This window comes from Hippoglossus stenolepis, chromosome 17, assembly GCF_022539355.2.
Source record: "Hippoglossus stenolepis isolate QCI-W04-F060 chromosome 17, HSTE1.2, whole genome shotgun sequence".
NCBI lineage: Eukaryota > Metazoa > Chordata > Actinopteri > Pleuronectiformes > Pleuronectidae > Hippoglossus > Hippoglossus stenolepis.
This window is the reverse complement of record NC_061499.1, coordinates 1,718,486-1,739,762: the sequence shown is the minus strand read 5'-3', so window position 1 is coordinate 1,739,762 and position 21,277 is coordinate 1,718,486. Positions and strand designations below refer to the sequence as shown.

General features: G+C 46.9%; 1 protein-coding gene across 1 annotated transcript in view; it reads right to left on the bottom strand.

Moving 5' to 3' along the window:
- Window positions 1-487: 487 nt before the first annotated feature.
- The window catches only part of LOC118124573 (serine/arginine repetitive matrix protein 2-like), a 48,789-nt gene continuing 27,999 nt past the window's right edge, over window positions 488-21,277 (bottom strand). The window contains exons 9-13 of the mRNA XM_035182556.2: window positions 18,693-18,762; window positions 17,899-18,016; window positions 12,731-12,792; window positions 11,247-11,417; window positions 488-6,751 (exon numbers count right to left, since the gene is read on the bottom strand). Coding sequence (XP_035038447.2) covers window positions 3,554-6,751; window positions 11,247-11,417; window positions 12,731-12,792; window positions 17,899-18,016; window positions 18,693-18,762 — 3,619 coding nt within the window. The 3' untranslated portion in view covers window positions 488-3,553. The remainder of the gene's footprint in view (window positions 6,752-11,246; window positions 11,418-12,730; window positions 12,793-17,898; window positions 18,017-18,692; window positions 18,763-21,277) is intronic.

Genomic DNA, 21,277 nt, shown 5'->3' with positions numbered 1-21,277 from the left:
ACACACTATGTACGTATATCAAAGTTCTTATATATACCATATGGGTTGGTTGGCAGGGGTAGCTGTGCATGTCTTTTAATCGTAATACAGCTACTGAGAAATGACAAAAAAGCCTGTGCTGCTCTCTACGTTGTGTTTCAAAGAGGTCGCTGTACACTGCGGTATAAACGCCGGGGGTTCGATTCCCCGGGAACAGGGTCGAGAACGTGACCCCCGAACACACAAGTGAGAGTTGTGGTAAAAGCTGCTGTATCCATAAAAGTTTAATTAGTCATTAATCTGTAGCCCAAACCAAAAAGAAAGGCCCCTCTGGGTAGACGAACACACCACGACTGCTACAGTGACACGGTCATAAGACACTCGCGCACCCCTCCACGATGTCACTCCGCTGAACTCTGAGCGCTAGCTACAGTCGATAGCTAATGGAGGCGGATGGTCGGTCTTAAGAGAAAACACAGTTACATACTGGTCTCTGTTTTCGCTGGGGGTGTAGGGGGCTGGGCAGGAGGTTTGAGACAAGAAGACACAGACAAACAGACAAAAAAGACATTTTCATTGAGATAATATCGTAAATTTAGTAGACAAACTTATATAACATAGATCTTAGCGTCTTGAAATATACTTTCATATGTATTTAGATATGCTCTTTTTTTTTTTTAGATGAAATAAATATATCCACAGATACTCTTCTTTTTTTTTTAAAAACAGACCAGCTTTACATTTGCAGACGCGCACACAACACAATGGATAGACATGAGGAGAAAGAGGCGAGGGGGGGTCGGTGACTCGCTGGAGGAGCTCCGTGTTCACACCGCTAGCAGCTGCTGCGCTAACACACAATCAGCCGTTTACACTTGTTGACAGGTTCTGTTCCGGGAACAGGTTTGACACTGAGAAAGGCACGAGTCCAAATGGTTCAACTGGGGCCCCCCTTCAATACAAAAGTTATTTTTTTTCTCAACAGACTTGCGTTGCTGGCGGTGTGAAAGCACAGAAACACGTCACACTCACTTCACGCTGTTCCTGGTTTGTTTGACCAAGCTGTCGACAACTGGTTGGAATTAGCAAAGCACTGAACTGTCTCCGGTTTGGCTCAAGACGATTTGAACTGAAGAGTTTCCCTGTTGCCAGTGACTTTGAGGGAATATGAGTTCATAACACGTCATATATCAGAATTGTAATGTACTTGGAATGAGAAACAAATAAAACAAATATCCCCAAATGTCAAGATTCTAAACAACAATTTTCTCTAACGCTACCCACCGCCACAAAGATATATATATATATATATATATGATATATATATGTCGATTTTTTTTCTTAAAGAAAGTCGGACAAAACTCTACACAACAAGTTTAATGTTAAAAACTAAGGTTCTCTTTTGTTTTCTTCCGCTGAAGTAAGTTATGGCTCAGATGCAGATCCAGGCAAATAACGTGAGCTGACCAGTGGCGATGGGAAAGTTGGCTCAGGCTGAAAACCACTTTGTGCCAGTGGCTCTGGCCTCTGCACTAAAACTCCACTGACGTCCAGGCTCCTGATGCTGGATTCGAGTGATGGTGGTCACAACTGGCTACTTGGACTCGAGCTAAGTGCTTGACATCGGAGTGTAACTGCTGGTGTCAGCTCGGTGATGGATTAAAAAGCTGTAGCTCTTGGTTACGCATTTACAAGGCGAGAAATCCTTGGGGTGCTGCTGTGGCTTTCATACGCCATCAGTCAGATTCAGCTCTACTTCTTTAAGCTGCCTCATCCGTGAGTTAGCATCCGACACAGGCACAGTCTCAACACAGCACTCACACCAGATCTATTGTTGCATCAAACTAATTCCTTCCCATACGATCACACTGTCTTGCTAGCACGAGGCTAACGGCAGGCATTATACTGAAAATACACACTTTCATATTCATACTTTACACAAACCATATGGCAGGAGCAATTAGCATAAGGCTCAAAGTATTTGTTTCCCTGCAACTTCTTACACCTTGCCCAACAGCGGTAGCTCCACCGAGCGCGTCAGTCGCAATGAAATCAAACAGATATAAAAATCTATTTCTAACTGAACCCCTTCGCAGATTTAATCCTCCAGCAGCTACTGACCCTGCTCGGTTTGCAAACTGCCGACTGTGGAAGTCAACTCCGTTCCTCGCCACCAGAGATGCAACAATTCCAATCTTCAAGTGTCTTGATTGTTGTTGCAGCACACTTGTTGGCTTGACTTTACATTCAGTCAAACACGGGGAGGGAACACACTCCGCCTCCGTTGTCGTAGTTAGGTAGTTGAGAGAACTTTTCGTGTGCACCCAGGTTTGAGTCGTATGGCACAGTGCTAACATTGTATCAACGTAATACATGTCGTGATATATAGAACACCTTCAATAACAACAACAACTACAACACAGAGGTCAAATAAAGGTTTTAAAGTCAAAACATGTGAACGGAGGGTGAAAAATGTATTGCTCAAGAAATAGAATAGATGAGTTGACTTATTGGGTGGGTGTTGTGCACGTGAGTTTGTGTGTGCACCTTTATGTGTGTATTTGCATGTGCACATTTTTGGGAGATGACGGATTGCTCTGCGAGATAAAAAGGAAACACAGCAGCTGTCGTTGTACAGATTGATGTGGAGCTCTACTTAGGTTTGGCACTCAGCTTTTCATTAAGCCAGTAGAATATCAGTCACAGTTGACTTACCCTGTCGTCAAGAATACAAACACAGAAAAGCACAGACACACAGAATAATCACATCAAGGAGAGGAGCCAAGAGGGGAGAGCAGGGAAGGAGATGAGAAGATAGACGTGTGAATAAGGTGGGAAATGAGGTAAAGCAGAGAAAAAACTGAAAGACGGAGAAGATAAGGGGAGGAGAGAAAACGAGGGAAAGGATGGGGGGGGACGAAAGAGAGGAGAAGAAGAGAACGTGCATGGGCAACACAAAACAGACAAAGTGGTAATCGCCCTCTTCTCCCTCTAGACAAGAAGGTGTTGATCATACAAAACAAAAGTGCCTTGGGCGGGCATCACAGTTCTGCGGGGGTGTAAACAGTTTGTTAAGGAAAAATGAAAGTGGGGGTAAGCGATTTGTTTAAGCGAAAAAATACCAACACTGTTGTGTGTTAAAGGCTTCCGAGAGCAGCAGGCATACAGTACTACAAAGTTCCTGAGCCCTCAGTAAGCATTAAGAATCCTCTGAATACAAACTACTGCTCCGCTTCAGCATCCAAAGCAAAGGGCTGTCTCTCAGTTGCACCACTTTAATGTCTGAGTTACTTTAAGTGTGTCGGTTTACCCAGTTCGGAATACGCTGTTGCGGCGGTTGAAGTCTTTCACATACTCGCAGGAATGAAAGATAACTACAGTAAGCACGAGACTGCTCCTGTCTCCCGTTGACCGACCCGTTGGGTGAGTTTGGCTTTCTGGTTTGTTTGTGCAGAACTTTAGGAAAGGGCTCAGTGCGTGTACTGTACCAACTTGGCAGGGTAGCCAGGTTTGCTGATTCTGATCCAGATCACCAGAGTGTCCTTCTTATGACTTTTAATACCTTGTTGAAACTTCAGACCTCACTCTCCACGCTGGAGAAATGGGCCGAGCCCCTTCGGGAGCAAAGGCTCTTGGCTTTAAGTGGTAAGTGAGGAGACTGAGGAAACCTCTGGGGCTGGGGTACAGAGCGCAATCTCTGGTACTGCAGTTTGGCACTTGCCGAAGCCATGGAGGAGGACTGGAGTGCCCCCGGGGTGGAGGAGACCACGGAGGGGGAGGATACAGAAGAGGACGAGGTAGGGGGAGGAGCATGGATCGGGTGAGATGAGGACGGAGGAGCTGGGAGGGCAGGGAGTGGGGGTGGCAAGTTAGGTAAGAGGGTTGGGGGCGGGGACTGTTGCCTTCCTCGATCCCTATCCGCTCTCTGTGTCCGCTGCTGGATGATGAGGTTCGACTGACTGCCAGACTTAGATGGATTCTGTGAGCGGTCTGGCTTGGAGGATGAGGAGGAGTCGTGTTTGGGCTTCAGGGGGCCACCGAAACTCTGGCAATGGCGGTACAACTCCTCCTGGCTTCTTGAGGTTACACGGGCCCATTTGGATGAGTGGGGGTGCGGGTGATGTCGCGGTGAGTGACAGGAGGAATAAGCTGCGCGCCCTCTGCCCTTGTCCTTTGACTTGCGTTTACTCTTCTTCTCATCCTGTATGTGGAGTTTATCCACTGACCAGTATCGCCGAGGAGGGGGTGGGGTAAGAGGAGGAGGGGGCCAGTGTGATCCCGATCCCCAACTTCTTTCACCTCCATCTCCTCCTCCTCCTCCTCCTCCTCCACCACTGGACCCCCACCCAATCTCTGCTGTTCCCCACCTCTCTCCCCGCTCCAGGAACAGGTCATCTCTGCTGTTGATGCTGCCGACTTTATCCCTGGAGGGGTAGGTGCTAAAAAACCAACCTCCCCCTCCGATCCCTCCGACGGCCCTTCCTTCATGATCCTCCCAGTACCTCTCAAACTTTCCAAACTCTCCAGAAGAACCATCATCATCAGAATATATCCCGACGACCTTATCACGTTCCCGCTCCTCATCGGACATCGTCCTTCCACCTCTGCGCCGCTTCCCACGCCCCCCGGCTTTCCTCCTCTCCTGCTCAGAATCTTCTTCCTCATCCTCTCCATCGGACTCCCACTCGTGAAAGGACAACCCCTCTTTGGAAGGCATCTCACTTCTCCCGTCCCTTCCCAACAGAGGCCTTCTCTCCCCTTCGACTCCTACTCCTTCCCTGTCAGAACTTTTACTCTTCCTCCTTTTAGAGGAGACAGGCAACAAAGGCAGGAAGGCAGATGGAATAGTGTCAGAGGATGGGTTGACCCCTCCCCAGAACTTTACAGATGTCGAAGGCTTAGTGCTGGAGCCCTGGTAGTGCTTGCTGTTCCTTCGCCGTAGGACCTTTTCCTTTCCTCTGCTGTCCTCTGCTTCATCCCTCTCTTTCTCTTCCCTTCTCTCTTCGTCGCCTGGGATATTCCATCCATAGCTTCTGATGGAGCTTTCACTCTTTTTCCGAAAGGACTCCCTTCTCAGAGATGGGTATGATGGGTAGTCTAGTGTCCCTGATTTTAGTTCCTCTCTTTTTTCAGGATCTCCTCCCTCCTGCTCAGACCTCTTTCTCTCTCTCTTCCTTATTTTATCATCTTTCTTCTTCTTCTTCTTTGCTTTACGCCGCTTCCGCTCCCTTTCTCTTTCCCTATCTTCCCTCTTCTTCTTCTTTCGGCCCTTCTTCCTCCTCTTCCTTTCACGCTCCCTCTCTTTGTGTTGCCTCTTCTCTTCCCTTCCCACTCCTCCTTCTCCCCGGACAGTTATCGCTCCCCTCGCTCGCTCCCTGTCTCCCCATGATGCCCACCACTCCTGTAATTGGGCGAGCTGGCTGCCAGTTCTCTCTCTGCCATAATCTCGCTGAGGACGTGGCTTCCGTGGAGGGATCGGCGGAGGTGGCGGGCTGCACGGCAAAGAGCGTGATGACATGCGCCGTGAACGAATCTTCCTCCGTGAGCCCAGGAGAAGGCTGGACTCCTCCGTAAGCAGGTCGGAGTCATAATCGTCATCCACCGTAAGCTCTCGATCACCTGCGCGATACCGGAAACTCAGTGAGGAGTTGTAGGAGCTGTCACTGGAGCAAACGGAGGGAGAATTGGACCGGGAGAGAGAAGCAGAGGATGAGGAAGATGATGAGGAGGATGTGGAGGAAGAGGAAGAGGACGAGGCACTGGAGCAGGAGGAGTAGACACGGCATGGGGAGGAGGGGCTGGTAGGGGTGTGTGTTGGGGAGGAAAGGGGGACAGGTAATGGAGGAGGAGGTGGAGGACGCCGGCCTCTTCTACCAGCTCCATCACTTGCTCCGTACCTGCCACCTCCTCGCCTCCCGAGTGGGAGGATATTCTCATACAGGGGACCTCCTGAGCTTTTTCTTCTTGCCTGAGCTAAGCTTCCTCGTCGCCAGAAGGGAGGCCTTCGAGGAGAAGATGGGAGAGGTGGAGGAGGCTTGGAGATTAAGTGTGTTGGGCCTTGTGGGGGGCCTTGTGGGGGGCCTTTAAGAGGCGGCCGTGGCATCCCTGAGGCTTTGGGGCCTCGTGGATTAGCTTTGGGAGTGTGTTGGGGGCCCCCTGCCTGTTGGTCAGAGTTAGTCCCTAGCCCCTCTGGATCTATAGGACCATAGTAGCGCTTATATTCATCTAGCCCTGTGTCACCTGCTGCCCCTGCTCCACCTGCAACTCCCCCTTGCAAGCTCCAGTGCTGCCCAAGATTCTGCTGATACTGCTGCTGGGCCTGGAGTTCAGTGATGCCACCGGCTATTCCCCCAATGCCCACTCCACCACCGCTGCCCGCGCTCATTACTTTCTCCGGCTTTGGCCTGTTCCAGCGATCCACGACAGCAAGTCTGCGGTCATGGCGAGGTAAGAAGGTGGAGCAAGGCATGGGGCCTTCCAATAAGGGGCTGTTTGAGGGGCCCAGAGCCATCGCTGAGTGTCCTGTGGTTGGAGGTGACCCGGGGAGCATGGTGGTATAGGTCTGCCCTTGTTGCTGCAGCTGCTGGTGGTGCTTCTGCTGCTGTTGTTGATGCTGCACCATAGCAATGGCCGTCGTGTTGTTTATCGTGGCTGTCACAAGATGCTGCTGGGCCCCAGCAGGCATGGTGGTCACAGTGTGATACTGGGGCAAAGAGCCTTTGCTGCCTCCTGGTGTGGTCTCATCCTCAAACTGGCAGCAACTGTACATTCCCTGTGTGGAGAGATGAAGAGAGATTGTAATTAGAGCAGCAGGCTGCCAAGTGTGATAAGGAAGAACTGTGTGTATATGTCAGAGCGTCGCTGAAACAGAAAGCCTGACGGATTTGGAAAAAAGAAACTTATAGAGCAGCTGTGATCACATGCCCACACAAAGCAACTACATGCTAGCTTCAAAAACATTCCTGTAAAATCACCTCTCTTCATAACCCTAAATTATGAAAATTAATTCTAAAGACGACTATTTTACGAATTCCCTTAATTAAAAATTGTAAGAAAATGTAAATCCAGAATTATCTTCACCTGGTTAAACTAAAATCCGCTTGATTTAAGAAAAGTTAGTGGTTTTAACATTTTACTTTTAAAGACAATGGATAATTGGAGTCATTCTTTTTAAATGTGTCCTGATGAAAAACAAAAGCAATCGTGTGCTGAAGCAACGATGCAGCTGCTTTAAATCCCAGGATCCAGTTAAACCAGCGACGGGCTCATGCATCAAGAGAAGCTTTCGCTCGTCTGAGCTACAACTTGTGTAGTTTTATGCGTCTCCTATATCCTCTTTCTTTTCTTTATCTTTGTTCAGTTCCGTGCGTAACCACCGACTGTGTAACTTTAGCAGCTTAACACATTTCACAGAAACAGATTGCATTTCGGGGGAATCACTCTGGGTGGTTTCCTTCCACCTCGGGTTCCCTGTGACACCATATCTCCTTTAAAGGCTGACAACAGGAAGTGCAGACCATTAAATATTAATGAGAGTTTCTGGAGAATCTTTGGTCGGAGCTTACCAAGATACCTGGACTGTCAATTTCCACACTATCAAACCAAACAAAGCTCTGAGCAAACAAGGCATCAACACAATTGCAGAGGGAGATCTGTGCAGTAAGTATATATTCCTGCAGAGGAGTTCGAACAACGGGGGGAGGGGAGCAAAAGCAGTAAAACCTATTTTGTCGTTGTACAAGTTGCACGAACTGTGGCAGATGCTGCATTTGAAGAGGATCACCTCATTTTCATCGAACCTTACCACGACAAAAACAAGCTTAACGTGTTCCCAGTCCGCTCGTTTCCCAGAGAGAGAATTAAGAGTAAAATGTTTGTTTCATCTTAACTAAACTAAAAGAACAATCTTTATGTGAGCTGCTCTTTTTGTGTTGCGCCTGTGAAGAGACACACGAACGCATTGTCCTAAAAAGTGACATATATACAAAGCCTGTACATGTATACACACATTTAACCAACAACCGCCCAGCAGCTCAAACCCCGTGATGCTGTTTCCCTGATGTCAGGATCCGTCTCCGTCCTCATTAACATCAAATTGTACATGTTCAGTCTGACTCGGGGAAACGAGGACAGACACTCATTTCCTCGTGTCTTGGTGCCGTTATTTGTTGCCACTTGAGGTGAAATAAGATTCTCACTCTCACTTGGTTTTAATGAACTGCTCCAAACACCCTTTAAACACCAGTCTGGCTTTTTCCCATCCGGGCAGCAGCAGTCAACAAAGCTCCACATGAATAAACCATGGGATGAAACGTGGAAATCACGACCTCCTGGCAACATCTTTTTAAATTTTGAATCCTGTGCAGAATTAATCAAATATAAATCTGTGTCAGTTGAGCGACTCGTTCTCTGGATGCTCTTTCTTCTGCTTTTGTATCGTTGCACCTCTCTGCAGATAGATGGCGCTCCATCTGCGGCGCTGAGGGGGGGGGCCATGCAAATTACATACACTCCTAATCCTCGTATGTGGAGATAATGTATAATATCCAGCGATATCTTTCACATCTTAATGACAGAAAGTAGAAGTCTGTGTTTCCCCAGCGGGACGCGGACCTGACGGGGACACTGTGATATTCAGGACACATGACTCAGCAGTCCCAGCGGCAGCAGTGATATCACAGGCCCCAGAGCACAGGGCGCAGCGCACTGTGAAATTGGAACCTGGCTGAGTAAGTGACTGGGTTAGAGCAAAACCACAGAGGCCGGCTGCAGAGGCTTTACAGCTGGGGCAGCGTCTACGGCGGGAGATAGAGGCGAACTGGCCCTTTGCATGGAGCCGATGCTTTGACTCTCAGAATGAGGAATGCTACAGATAAGAGCGGAGTTTGCTCAAGTAAGAAAACATGCTCTGACTGTGTGCAGAGAGGTGAAGTGGTTCTCCAACGGCTCTGCTGGAAAACCCAACAGGGAACATCGGCAAAGATAATGGAGAATACGTCACAGTGGCGTGACTCGGCCATTTTGAAAGCTCCGTCAAATGCGTAATTCCAGGATCAATTGCACTTCAGTGACAAACTGTTTGTCCAAGAGGTAACGGTGGAGGAAGGAGTTACTCTCTTTGGAAGACGAGCACGGCTCCACCCAAGGTGAGGATTTGTTTAAACACGTCGTTTTGGCTAAACCGGATTGTGAGTGGCATCGTCATCGTCATCACTGCCATCAGACGCAGCACCACAGAGCAGCGTGTATCCATCACATTGCAGAGGTCAGCGTACGGGGTTAATAAAAGCCTCCTGATACAGTGTGAAGTCTGAACGGAAGATGTTTCTGTGGAAAAGCAATAATCCTGCAGGTTAAATGAGTCTTGATTGAGTTCCAACGAGTCTCCTCACGCGCAGGAGGCGTAAAGTCACAGGTGAGAGACGGAATGTTATTTCCTCTCCCTCTTTTTTTCTAAATGCAATTAGAACTTCTTTCCGCTGTGCATAAATTAGCAATTTTCTCTGCTTTGTCAGACGGGAGGAGATAATAAATCACATGTTGTCACGGCGACACGGCGGCGTCACCTTTACAACCAGTGGCACTTACACGCCGCGGCGTTCCATCACCGCGTCGTCTGACAAACGAGAGCAGCTCTTCCTGTCCGTCACTGATATTTCCTTCCTTCACCTCCCTCCGCCCCCAATCAACACCTACTTTACTCCTCTTTCCAAACCCACAGCTTTCTCCTCAGTCGGCCTTTACTTCCTCTTCTAATCTCAAAGTTTCCATCCACGTCTTCCTCACTTCCCCCATGTGTTTATTTCTAATCCCTTTGTTGATGCCTCCTCCTCTGACCTTGTTCCCTTCTGTCCAGTTGTTTCATCCCCCATCTCCTCTCATTACTTTCTTCTTTCTTATCCACTCACTCCCTCGCTCCTCTTCACCCCCGACCCCCTGTTCGTCTTCCTCAGGTTCTGTACTAAATATTTCCAGGACCCTGAGCTGAAGGACAGAAAGTGGATTGGCTCTGAAATAGCTGTGCGACAGCTAAGTGATCACTCCGCCTCGGACCCAGTGGGCTCCCCTGGTTTGCTGCCAAAGATAAACAGGAGTGATGTTCCTCCTTCTTCTTTTATCTCCTCGTCCCTGCTGAGAGCCAGAAACAAGTCACAGAGTGGCCCCTGCTTTAGTGAAATCCATATCTTGATTGTGTCTCGGTTCATCTTTGACTCTTATTTTTTTCAAGTGGACCTCATCTGCTGCAATGAGTAAGATCTTCACTTTTTTAAATTGCACGCAGGAACAAGGGATCCATCACAACATCTGCTCCTGCATAAATCATTCAGTCCTCGAGCTCTGGATTAGGAACCTGGAGCTTGTTTCGCTGATTAGTTCAAACTTCTCAGGTGGAGAGCGCGGTGAAAATCAGAGAAATCAGCTGCTGTAGTGGGTGAAAATGGAAATTAAAAAAATTGTCAAGCCTCAGAGTTTAGTCGCTTTTGGTTTTCTCTCCATCTGGCATTACTTTTTTAATGTTTTATATCTGGTAGAGAGAGAGAAGTGATAGAATAGATTATGTTTCTCCATCCGTCTTGAGGATAAATGGACCCAACACAAAGAAAAGCTGGTGTTTTATGTATTTTATGCAGCGGTTACACAAGGGCACCCGTGTTTCCAAATGATGTATGTTCTAATTTGAAGTTTTGCCATCTGGGATCCAGCTCAGTGAGAAATCGCTTCACAAACGAATGCACGAGATAATTCACCTCCTGACCTCAGAGCTGCATTCGATGCAGCTTATTACAGTTTCCATAATGAGAGGACATTGTTTGCAATTACCTCTGTTGTGTTTTCACCCCCGCCCGGTTATTTGTTAGCAAGAACGCACAAAAGCAACCGAACGGATTTACACAAAACTTGGTGGAAGGATGTGGTTTGGTGACAGACTGAAAAGTTCAAACTTTACTGCAAGTTCTTTACCGTTAAATAAAAAGATAATGCAGATTATAGTTATTTGTGTCTCGTCTCTCTTGTTTCATTTATTATCTTTTAATAGTTTTGTTGTTTTATATTGCACCTGCATTCAAGAAATAAGCGACAAAACATTAAATTATTTTTCCTGTTCCCTCTAATATTATTATTTGGCAACTTAACTTTCTTATTAACATGTTTCTGACCAACTCTTTATTAAGACTATTTCATTATTCTTCTCTTCTGCTAACCCACTACACTGGGACCTCGTCGAGGTGTACTGGGGACGAGGGGTCTCTGCTGCAGTGTCTCACCCTGCTGAGAGCCAGGAGGAAGTCCATCCCACCGGACCGCTTCACACAGTGCCGTAGCTTCCAGTACACCAGATGCTCCCAGGCAAACACCAAGAGGCTGAGGCCCATGGCCACGAGCAGCATGTAGAAGACCCCCGCCATGTTGTCGATGTCCAGTTTACTGCTCATCACCTGCAGGGGAGAGGAGATGGATGGGTGCAGACAGGAGGGACGTAGAGAGGGAGAGAGAGTTAAAGGAGGTGAAGGGAGAGAGGAGATGATAGAGTAAAAGCAGAAGAGGTAAAGAGGAAGCGTGATGGAGGGAGGGGCAGAGATGAGACAGATTTATTACTAACGAGAGCCAATTTGTCTCCCAGACAGCAGATAAAAAGTTAATTACAGCCAACAGGACAATGGAGACTCCTCTGCTGTCACATGATGTCAGAGTAGCCATCTGTGAGATTCTGGAGCCTGTGCACTCAGGACGCTGAAGCAGAGACCACAACATGCCAGTCACCCCAAATTATCAGGCTCCCATCAAACAAAGAGCTTTTCAGGCGGTTTAATTTATTCACTTTCAACATTCACAGCTCTCATCCAAAGCCAGGCTGCGTTTACTGCTGAATGAATAATCGTTCATATCAGAGGTCGTGGCTCCCGAGGGGGCATCTGCTCCCAGTGACAGCACAGACAGTTCTATTCAGAGCCGAGGCATCTTTCTGTTTGTGCTGTCGGGCGAAGTCAGAACAATATAATTTAACATTGGATTGTGAGGTTCGAATCTGAAGCCACGACAGGAAACGCCCACTGAATGCAGGGTGACATCTAAAAGGCAGAATGTCCAGAAGTGTGGACAGAACTCAACCCGCTGAGTGTGGACGCGTCATCACTGAGGACAATAACTAATGTCAAACGTCACAGAAAGACAGGCTAGCAAACTTTCTCCAATACAAACAAACACAAATCAAATGTAAGTTACGTTTGTGCAAAGAGGCAGAGACATTTGGTTTCAGACATTTCCTGTAGTTATTGTTTGCGAAGCAGCGGCAGGTTGTCGGGTCCGACTCGTTCACGACAACAGGAACATGTGGGGAACATTCACGTCTTCGTCTTCTACGTGAACGCCTCCTCTTCCTCATCCTCAATAGTGAGCATCTTGATATAACTTACAGATATAAACTGTTCCCTCGAGTTTGGTTCGATACTGAAATACTTTTTACGACAAACCAGGAAAAACTCTGGATAACATATCCTATTGATCAATGAGGTCGAAGGTCAGAGTGAGTCGTCAGGATAGAATTAATTGAATCTATTATGAATAACACAGATTCACACCTGCACATTGCTGCAGTAGAATCCGCTCCACGGACACTGAACTCTCCTGCTCGTCCCTCCGAGTCGTCCAACAGAATTAAGGTCAGACCACGTTTAGGTTCTTTCCAAAAATAGTGCAGCAGGATGAACGTGTGACAGGCTGATGGAGAAAGAAGTGTAAGAAACCGTACCTCGATCTTATCGTTGTGGCAGATCCCCGACAGCCAGAGACGCTCCAACATATCAATCTCATCTGGAAGAGAGAAAAGTGGAGGGAGAACGAGAAGGTTAGAAAAGAGGAGAAGCCGGGAGAAAATTAAATCAGGAGATAAGAGAGAGGGGGGGAAGAAGAGAAGCAGGTGTGGAGTTCAGAGGAAAGAGAAGGTGGTTCGACAGGGAGGGTGAAGGAGGGAAGGAGGAGAGGCTCCGTGGAGAATGAGTTGAAACACTGAGCACTGGAGGAGGAAAGAGGGTGTTTAGACCCCGAGGGAGAGAGAAGGAGGAGGGAGGAGGAGGAGGAGGAGGAGGAGGAGGAGGAGGAGGAGGAGGAGGAGGAGGAATCGGGTGTATTGTGTGATGGCAAAAAAAAAAAAGGGACAGATGATGAAATGCGACGCGGACGAGAGAAATGAGGAGAGAAACTGAGCTCGTGTGATGTTTTTAAAAAAGAAAATGAAACTGAAGAAAAAGATAAGATGCAGTTTAATTGAATAAAGATCAGATGAAACCAAATGAGAGTTTTTGGGCCCAGGGTGCGATAAACTGAGGAGATGTTTAAAATTACAAACAATTAACAACATCTACGCTGCAAATAAGTGCAGCAAGTACTTAAAGACTTAAAGTACAAATAATGTTCTCAAGTAAAAGTTAACTTTTGAGCTTTCAAATATACTTCAAGTATAAAAGTAATACTTGCAGAGTGAAACGTCTACTACGTCATTAACTGGGTCTATTGTGACTTCTGTTAAATACAAGAATAAAATCTTTTAATCTTTTAAAAATCCTCCTCCATCCAAACACGATTCAGGAGATTAACATCCGTTTATGAACTTTGTCATCTGTGTTCCTTATGATTTTTATTTCATTTTTGGATGTTGTGTGTATCCTCTGCATGAAGTTTTACTCTTTACTTTCCAAAACCACTATTTTGAAATCCAATCCCAGTTGAGTTTTCTGTTATAATTTGAGTTGGTACCAGATTTGAATTATCATCTTCTTATAGAGTTAAATGTGTTTGTACAGTAATAAAACAAAAGTACTTGATGACATCCAACCACTGCTACAACTCATGAGCAGGGAAATGTGAAGTCTGACTGGGGATTGAAAGAAAACACGATTAAACCGACGGAGAAGTAATGAAAATGAAAAGGTGCAAGACGAGAAATAAATTAAAGAGGTTTTCAGTGAACGTTCTCAAATGGAAAAGAGCAACAGGGAATTGGAGGCAGAGGAGCCTTTGATGAGGCCTGTGAACGGTCTGGTGTCTGCGTCGGGCCACAACAAGAGCAGAGCAGATGAAAGAGAGCAACGCACACAAACACACACACTGTCAGAAACACACACACACACACACACACACGTTGGTAACACACACTCTGAGCTGCAGCCTAACGGGACCCTCAGCGCTGGCCACTGATGCTTTAATCAAAAAGAATGAGGCAGTGGGAAGGAAAAGGAGGATCAAGTGTACAGAGAGACAGATGCAGACAGATGTGCACACACACACACACACACACACACACACACACACACACACACACACACACGCACGCACACACACACACACACAGCCAGAGACTGTACAGACGAAGATGTCCCCGTCAAAGGAAGTCCCAAATCCCACAGCTCACAGTTACAATATTAATCGACCTCCGGGTTAATTAACGCCGTCTGGAAGCGCCCGCCGCGCTGATTAAGCCGCCGTGACTCGGCCATGTTGACTCGAACATCAAATTCACTCACACAGACGCTCAGATCTCCGGCGTGCATTGTGCATGTGCCACATCTCGCCTCCCCAGCAGCCGTGTGATGGGATTCAAACGCTCCCTGACGGCTGAATCAAACCAGGCTGGACCGGGGGCGACCCTGTCCGCTCGCACGCCGCTCGCTGCTCAAATCCGGACAATGGAGGCTGATGTGCAGGATCTGATTCAGGGAGTTTCAACGAGTTCTCTGCTGATTCCTCGCCCCCCCCGTCTCCTCCTGCTCTGTATCTGCCTGTAGATACGTTAATCATGGAGGTCAGCGGCGCACAGAGCTGCTCCTGGAGGAGAAATCCTCCCCACAAAGAGCCGACAGACGGACGGACCTCCTCCCTCACCTGCTCCGAGCAGGAGGTGTCGGACTCCTCTGCACACGTGAGAGTTGCACCAGAGGTTCAAACAGAAAAGTTTAACTGTGATTTGTGAACAATCCAACTCCAACATCCTCCTGTGAGAGACGTGGGTCCGATTCAAGGCCTTTTGGTTTTCAATCCTCTCAGAGACATTGAGCAAAACGTCTCCTTGATTCAATCTGAGCAGAAAAATGCATCAAGGGAAATGGAATAACGTCTTCAGCTGGAATTCCTCCACAAGAAGAAAGATCGATGAAGATTAAAAAAGGTTTATATGAAAACTTTTATCATTATTATTTTTGACTGACTTTAACTCTGTAGAAGAGGATGTGTTTCTTTTCTTTTTTTTAATATTTCCACTAATTATTCGGAATCATTCTTGAATCTAAATGAAATATTTGAGGACGTGTGTTTGTGTGTGATTTGATCCAAATGAACATCTGGGTCTCGTGAGTTCCAAAGGAGGGAGGTGTTGAAGTTGTTATTGAATCTGTGCAACTCTCTTTCTGAAAGTTACTCATATTTATGAAGATTATTAATAATAATTTGGTCCAACAGAACCGTCTCATCTTTTCTTCTTCTCTCTCTTCTCCCCAGGAAGATAAGTGATGAGGTGACCTCGTTAGCACAACATCCTGAAATCAGTGTTATTCAGAGGAACGTTTACAAACCAGCAGAATTTAATGATTCAAAGGAAAAAATGATGCAGATATTTTTCTACAAATAAAAAGACCTGCCCTTGTATTCTGTCTTTTATTGGCTGTTGGATGTTGATCCTGAAACAACCGGCAGCTTCAGTTTGAATGTGGAACTAAGCCAAACATGAAAATCACAGAAATTGTTCTTAGAAATATTCTATTCTCCGTCTGTAAAACTCGGATCAACATCCTGGTCTCTGCAGACTCAAAGTCATCTGAACAGAAAGAGAATATAAAATAAAAAGAAATTAATTTCCCGAAGGTGTGATGCTGCTGCTCTGGTATGTACCTTTGTGCCAAAAGCTGTTTCACATTCACATTTTCTTTTTATCATTCTTTTACGTGCGAGGTGTTTCTATCGGCCTCGCTCAGTCGGCATGAATCAGCGCGAGGGGAAGCGGACCCTGGAAACGCGGCGCTGTGGGAGTTGAACCCGGCAGCTGCAGCGTCGGCAGTGGAACAGATTCCTGCTCCTGGAATCCTCCGTCACTTTGAGGACGGTTTCTTTCTCTCTGTCGAAGTCAAGTGGGACTTGACACCCGACGGTTTGTCTCTCGTCAGACAGACGTGGATCCAGCAGGCTCCTGTCTTTATGTTCCAGCAAACAGGAGGTCAGCGGCGCTTCACTGACACCGATCGACAGCCGTCGGATCTGAACGCTTTCAATCTGCTGCTGTTGCCGTGGTGACCAAAGTCCGATTCCGTTTTTTAATGTTTGTGAAGATGATCGTGGAAATCACAGATCTACACTGACGTTGGAAAATCACCTGAGATAAAAACTTTAGACGTCTTTTAAGAAACTGAAGCAGAATAAAGGCCCGTCTGTGATTTATGTCCATTTCTCCTTCTTTCTCTGTTCATCCTTTAAAACCACATTCATTCATACCAACGGTTTCTATTTGATTTAAAGGTGAAGTAACTCCACACTTGTCCGTGTGTCCGTCAGCCTCCAGCGTTTCTGTGCAGCCTGATAATCACCAACAGGCTGAATGAGTCTCCAGAGGACGACTGACCAGCCCTGAGCTCACAGAGGGAAACTGCTGCTCCGGTAAAGAGGCGAATTAAAGGGGATGATTCCAGGACCTGTGGAGCGCCACAGGGCACGCGTGGAGGATAATGGGCTCGAGTGATGTCACCAGGTTACCGCGGTGTTGACTTCCTGCCTGATCGATATATAACCAGCATATTCAGCCACATGAGGATTATTCAAACTGAATGTTGCAGCAGGTCCTGAAACGTGTTCACAGCTCAGAATGAACAACGAGATCTTTATAAACTATATAAACCTGATTTCCTTCACGACCAATGTCAGAATAACAACTTCACATCAATGCGTGGGTTGATTATCATCCTTCAAAATATATACAAAGCTTTAATATTTGTGTTTTTAAATACAATATTGGTTTGACCTACTTTTTGTTATAAGCTCTGGTGTTTAGGCCACAGAAGCAAAAATTTATTTTATTTTTAAAAATCCATCGTCAGTTTGTAACTTCTTCACTTGATGGTTGATAAAAATAATCCCAAACCTTTTGAACGTTAGACTCTGTCAGACCTGTGATCATCTGACTTCTGAAGTGTTATTTTTAGAAAACAACAGAACAACAGAACAAGTTATGAGGGAAAATGTGCTTTGACGTCACAGTGACCTTTAACCTTTGACCACCAGAATCTAATCAGGTCATTTATGAGTTTTCTGTCAAATTTGAAGAAAAGGCCTGAAGGTGTTTGTGGGACATCGAGTCCACGAGGATCTGAAAACTTGACGCCTCCGGCAAAGACTCGGCAGCATGGCGGCGCGGTGGTGTGTAGATAATGGAAGTGTGTGATAGATATGAGATAAGGTGTGTGTCCGTGCGCGTGTGTGTGTGTGTGAACAAAGGAATGTGTGTTAACAGAAATCACACCTCCCTTCCTTCTCCCTTTAATGTTCTGTAATGATCCTCCTCTTCTTTCATTCCTCACCCGTCCATCACACCTTCCCCTCATCCTCACCCCTTCTTCTCTCTCTCTCTCTCTCGTCCTCAGCTCCTCGTCCCCCCCCGAGGCCACAGAAACTGTGATGTACACATAATTTACCAAATGGTTTTCACCATTCAAAAACTGTTAATGACTGTTTTCCACAAGTGTCCATCTCTAGTAGAAACAGCGCTGGGATCTGCTGCTCTAACGAGGACGTGCACGGCCACTTGAGCCGGCAGCTGTTTGACGGAGAAGTGCCGATCTGAAGTTTCACATTTCACACTCAAAAGAGGGAAAGAGACACTGGATGCAGGAGAGTTTCCATCCATGCATTCGTACTGGTTTGAGGGTGCTGACTTCTTACCGTCTCCGACCAGCTGCAGCAGGGCCAGGTCCAGTGGTCGTTTCCAACGGGAGTTCTTGTTCAGCGCGATGCCGTAGCCTGTGGTGGCGAACACCTTGCCCGAGCCGATGGTCATCACCTGGGGGAACACAACACAAACCCCTTAAACCCCGAACACACAAACACACACAGACACACACGAGTCCCTGGAGTCAGATCCACGGACACAGACGGACTTTGAGCAAACGAGAATCTGCTTGATTTATTCCTCGGTAATTTATTTTGTCACATAAATGCAAATCATTTGGCTCAGGCGCTAATATCGGCTTCCCCCGAAAATCCCAGAGCTGCAGTGTGGGGTATTGTTTCAGTGGAGGAATTAATATAGATCCACATCAATTGTAATAATTACTGCAGCAGCGGCTGTGGTATGAGGCTGCTGGGAGCTGCGGCCTCCCACAGAGCTTATTACACATGATCACTGGGCAGGACGCTCGCTCCCTATCCAATACCAACTTATAAATAAATCAGCAGCAGCACCGTCCAAAAGTGACAATATTAACTGGCTACCGGCCGCGAGGGACAAATCTAAATGCATCAGCTGCGTTTGATTTATTTAATGCAGTCGCAGCTGTTGTGCATGTTCTCGTTTGGTGCGCTCGTCGTGCGTCTCTCTGAAGAAGATGTCGCCCACTGAGGATGTTGTAGTTTTGCTGCACACAGTAGCTCCAGGCTAACAAGCCCTCAGCTATGTCTGCCTCTCTGTGTGTGTGTGTGTGTGTGTTGCTGAGCAATGATTGAAATCCATTCCTCACCTTGCAGCCCTCGTCCTTCCTGGCCATATAGTTCAGCACTGCGGCGTCATAAATGAAGGCATCCAGTTTCCTGCAGGGGAAAATTACCACACGGAAAATGGAAATCAGTGACCTGGAGCCGAACGACAACACGCCGAAATGCAACCAGTGAGGAAAATGACAGAGATGATGGATAAAGCGAAGCTGAGACAGTGGCTGTGTGAAAAGAAAACACACGGCGGAAGCAGAACGGGCTTCTTCCTCGACATGGTTTAACACCATCGTTCAACAATCACACACAGAGAGAGAGATCCATCATCGTGGAGGTAAATCTGTCAATTCTCCTCCTGCCACAGCCTCGACAGAGCAGAATACTGAGTGCACCTCTCTTCTCTCCGTCTGCAGCTGCTTCCAGAGGCACGTTTATACAGAATCGCTCGTATTCTCAAATTCCACCAAGCTACTTATTTGGGGAAATGACTGGGGAACGCTGTAAACCTCAAAACATCGATCCAGGTCGGAATAAAAACACGTAAAAGCACCGGCTCGTATCACGGCTCGTATCTCCAGAACCTCTCCACAGCTTCAGGTTTTCATCCTGAGATACTTGTATTATTTAGTTTTTTTACTATCATATAACATCGAGATTCCCCGATATTCAATTTAACCAGTAAATAGAACATAAACACAGAATTAGCCGAGTTAAAGTCGAGTGATTTCATCCTATGAAACACATTTTATCTTCTAGCCACAACATGTTGGTAATAACATGGGACCAAGATGGCCGCCCTGTAGAGAAGAAGTTATAATGTACATGAAAGAGCTGCAGGTCGATTTCACAACCACATTTCAAGGTGAAGCAGATATTAAATAAATGATAAAAAGTCCCTTAAAGTCTTTTAACAGCAAAGTGTGGCAGATATAGAATAATCAGGATCACGTACGACACTTAACAAAACAGTTAACACAACATGTGTGTAAACATCTGGGATGAGTCTGCTACTTGTTAACGAACTCTTTAAGAAGAGGAATCGTCAGTGATGAAATATATCATCACCAATTATATCATGTGATTTGAAAGTATAAACCGTCGGTCCTAACTATACTTTAAACATTTCAGAGAGAATCAAGGAAGTCACTGATTGAAAAGTGATCAACACATTGACGTGTAAAAACAAATCTTCCTTCTCTCATTGGAGCAGAAGCAGAAAAGGAGCGATTGTGTAAAATCCAGTTCATCGTGACAGAGCTCAGTTCAAAGTGATGATGCAGATCTGAGGATCTAATGATGGGATGTAGCGACACCTGCTCCTCTACTTCACACCCATTTATATTCTCACTCCTGAAGCTGCAGTGGAAAGTCTTCCCCCGGAGCAGAGGAAAGGAGAGAGGTGAAGAGGAGGGTAGACGGTGGAGGAGGAGGGTGACGGCTAGAGGAGAGAAAAGGGTGGGGAGGGTTACAGATAATGAGGGGAGGGAGGAGGGGGAGAGTGCAAAGCAGAAGTAAAAGTTGGAGGCGCTGGGAGCAAGGAGTTAACGAGGGAGGAGGAACAGAGCAGAAAGACGACAGGAAAGAAAAAGGGATTAGGGAGAGAAGGATGTGGAGACAGTCAATGAGACAAAGACAGGTGGGAGACAGGGGGCTTTCGGCACCTCGACAGCCAAATCAAACACGGATCTTCATCCCACTTTGCTTCGACGGCACAAACGGATGATTCCCCCGTAAATAACGTGGGGATGAGAGGCGGAGGCAGCGATAACCACAGAGAGATAAACAGCAGATAATGAGCGAGATGGTGGAGAGGCTGGGGGAGTGATGTAAGAGGAACACGAAGGATGAGTGAGGATAATGTGAAAGAATAAATAAGAAGAGTTTTAATAACACGCTGCGTCGAATGTGCAGAGGACTGCGGCCGCCGCTCGTCGACGAGCCAAACGTGTGAATATGTGTCTCAACTCTTATCTGCATAGACTAACACCCCCACGCCTCCCCCCCCCGAGCGGGTGTGTACTTTACGGCGCTGCGTTGTGTGTTTTGTGGCCCCGCAGGCGGACAGTAACCTCCCCTCCTGTCGAAGACGAGCGGCCCCTGAGTGGCAGCCCATGCTGACATGGCGGGATTCTCTCCCCGCACTGCGGCTGCTGCTGCTAGCATGTATTATTCAAAACGACTTCGCTTCACTCCCACTTCTTCTTCTCTCCTCGTGTTTGGTAGCCATGATCCTGATGGGGCGCCGCAGATAACGCCAATTAGCCGAAGCCCCCGAGGCGAAGCGGAGCCGCGCCGGAGTCAGGCGAGGGTCCTGTAATTGAAACGTGGCATGGACCGCGGCGCTCCCCCCAAATTAAATATGAAAACACATGTATGTGTGGAGAAGTGGAGAACGGTTGGTTTCCATTATGAAGCCGCTCTTAAAGTGAGAGCGGTTGTCAAGCCGCCGCCGCTCCGACTCGTGGATTAAAGGAGAAACTTTAAAGGAGGATTATAAGAGTTTATTTTTAAATGAAACCGTCTCGACGCTTCAGTCACAACTTGCTTCAGTCGTGTGTGAAAGGGAGAGAGTCAGAGAACGAGGAAGGAGGAGAAGCGATGGAATATCAAAGGT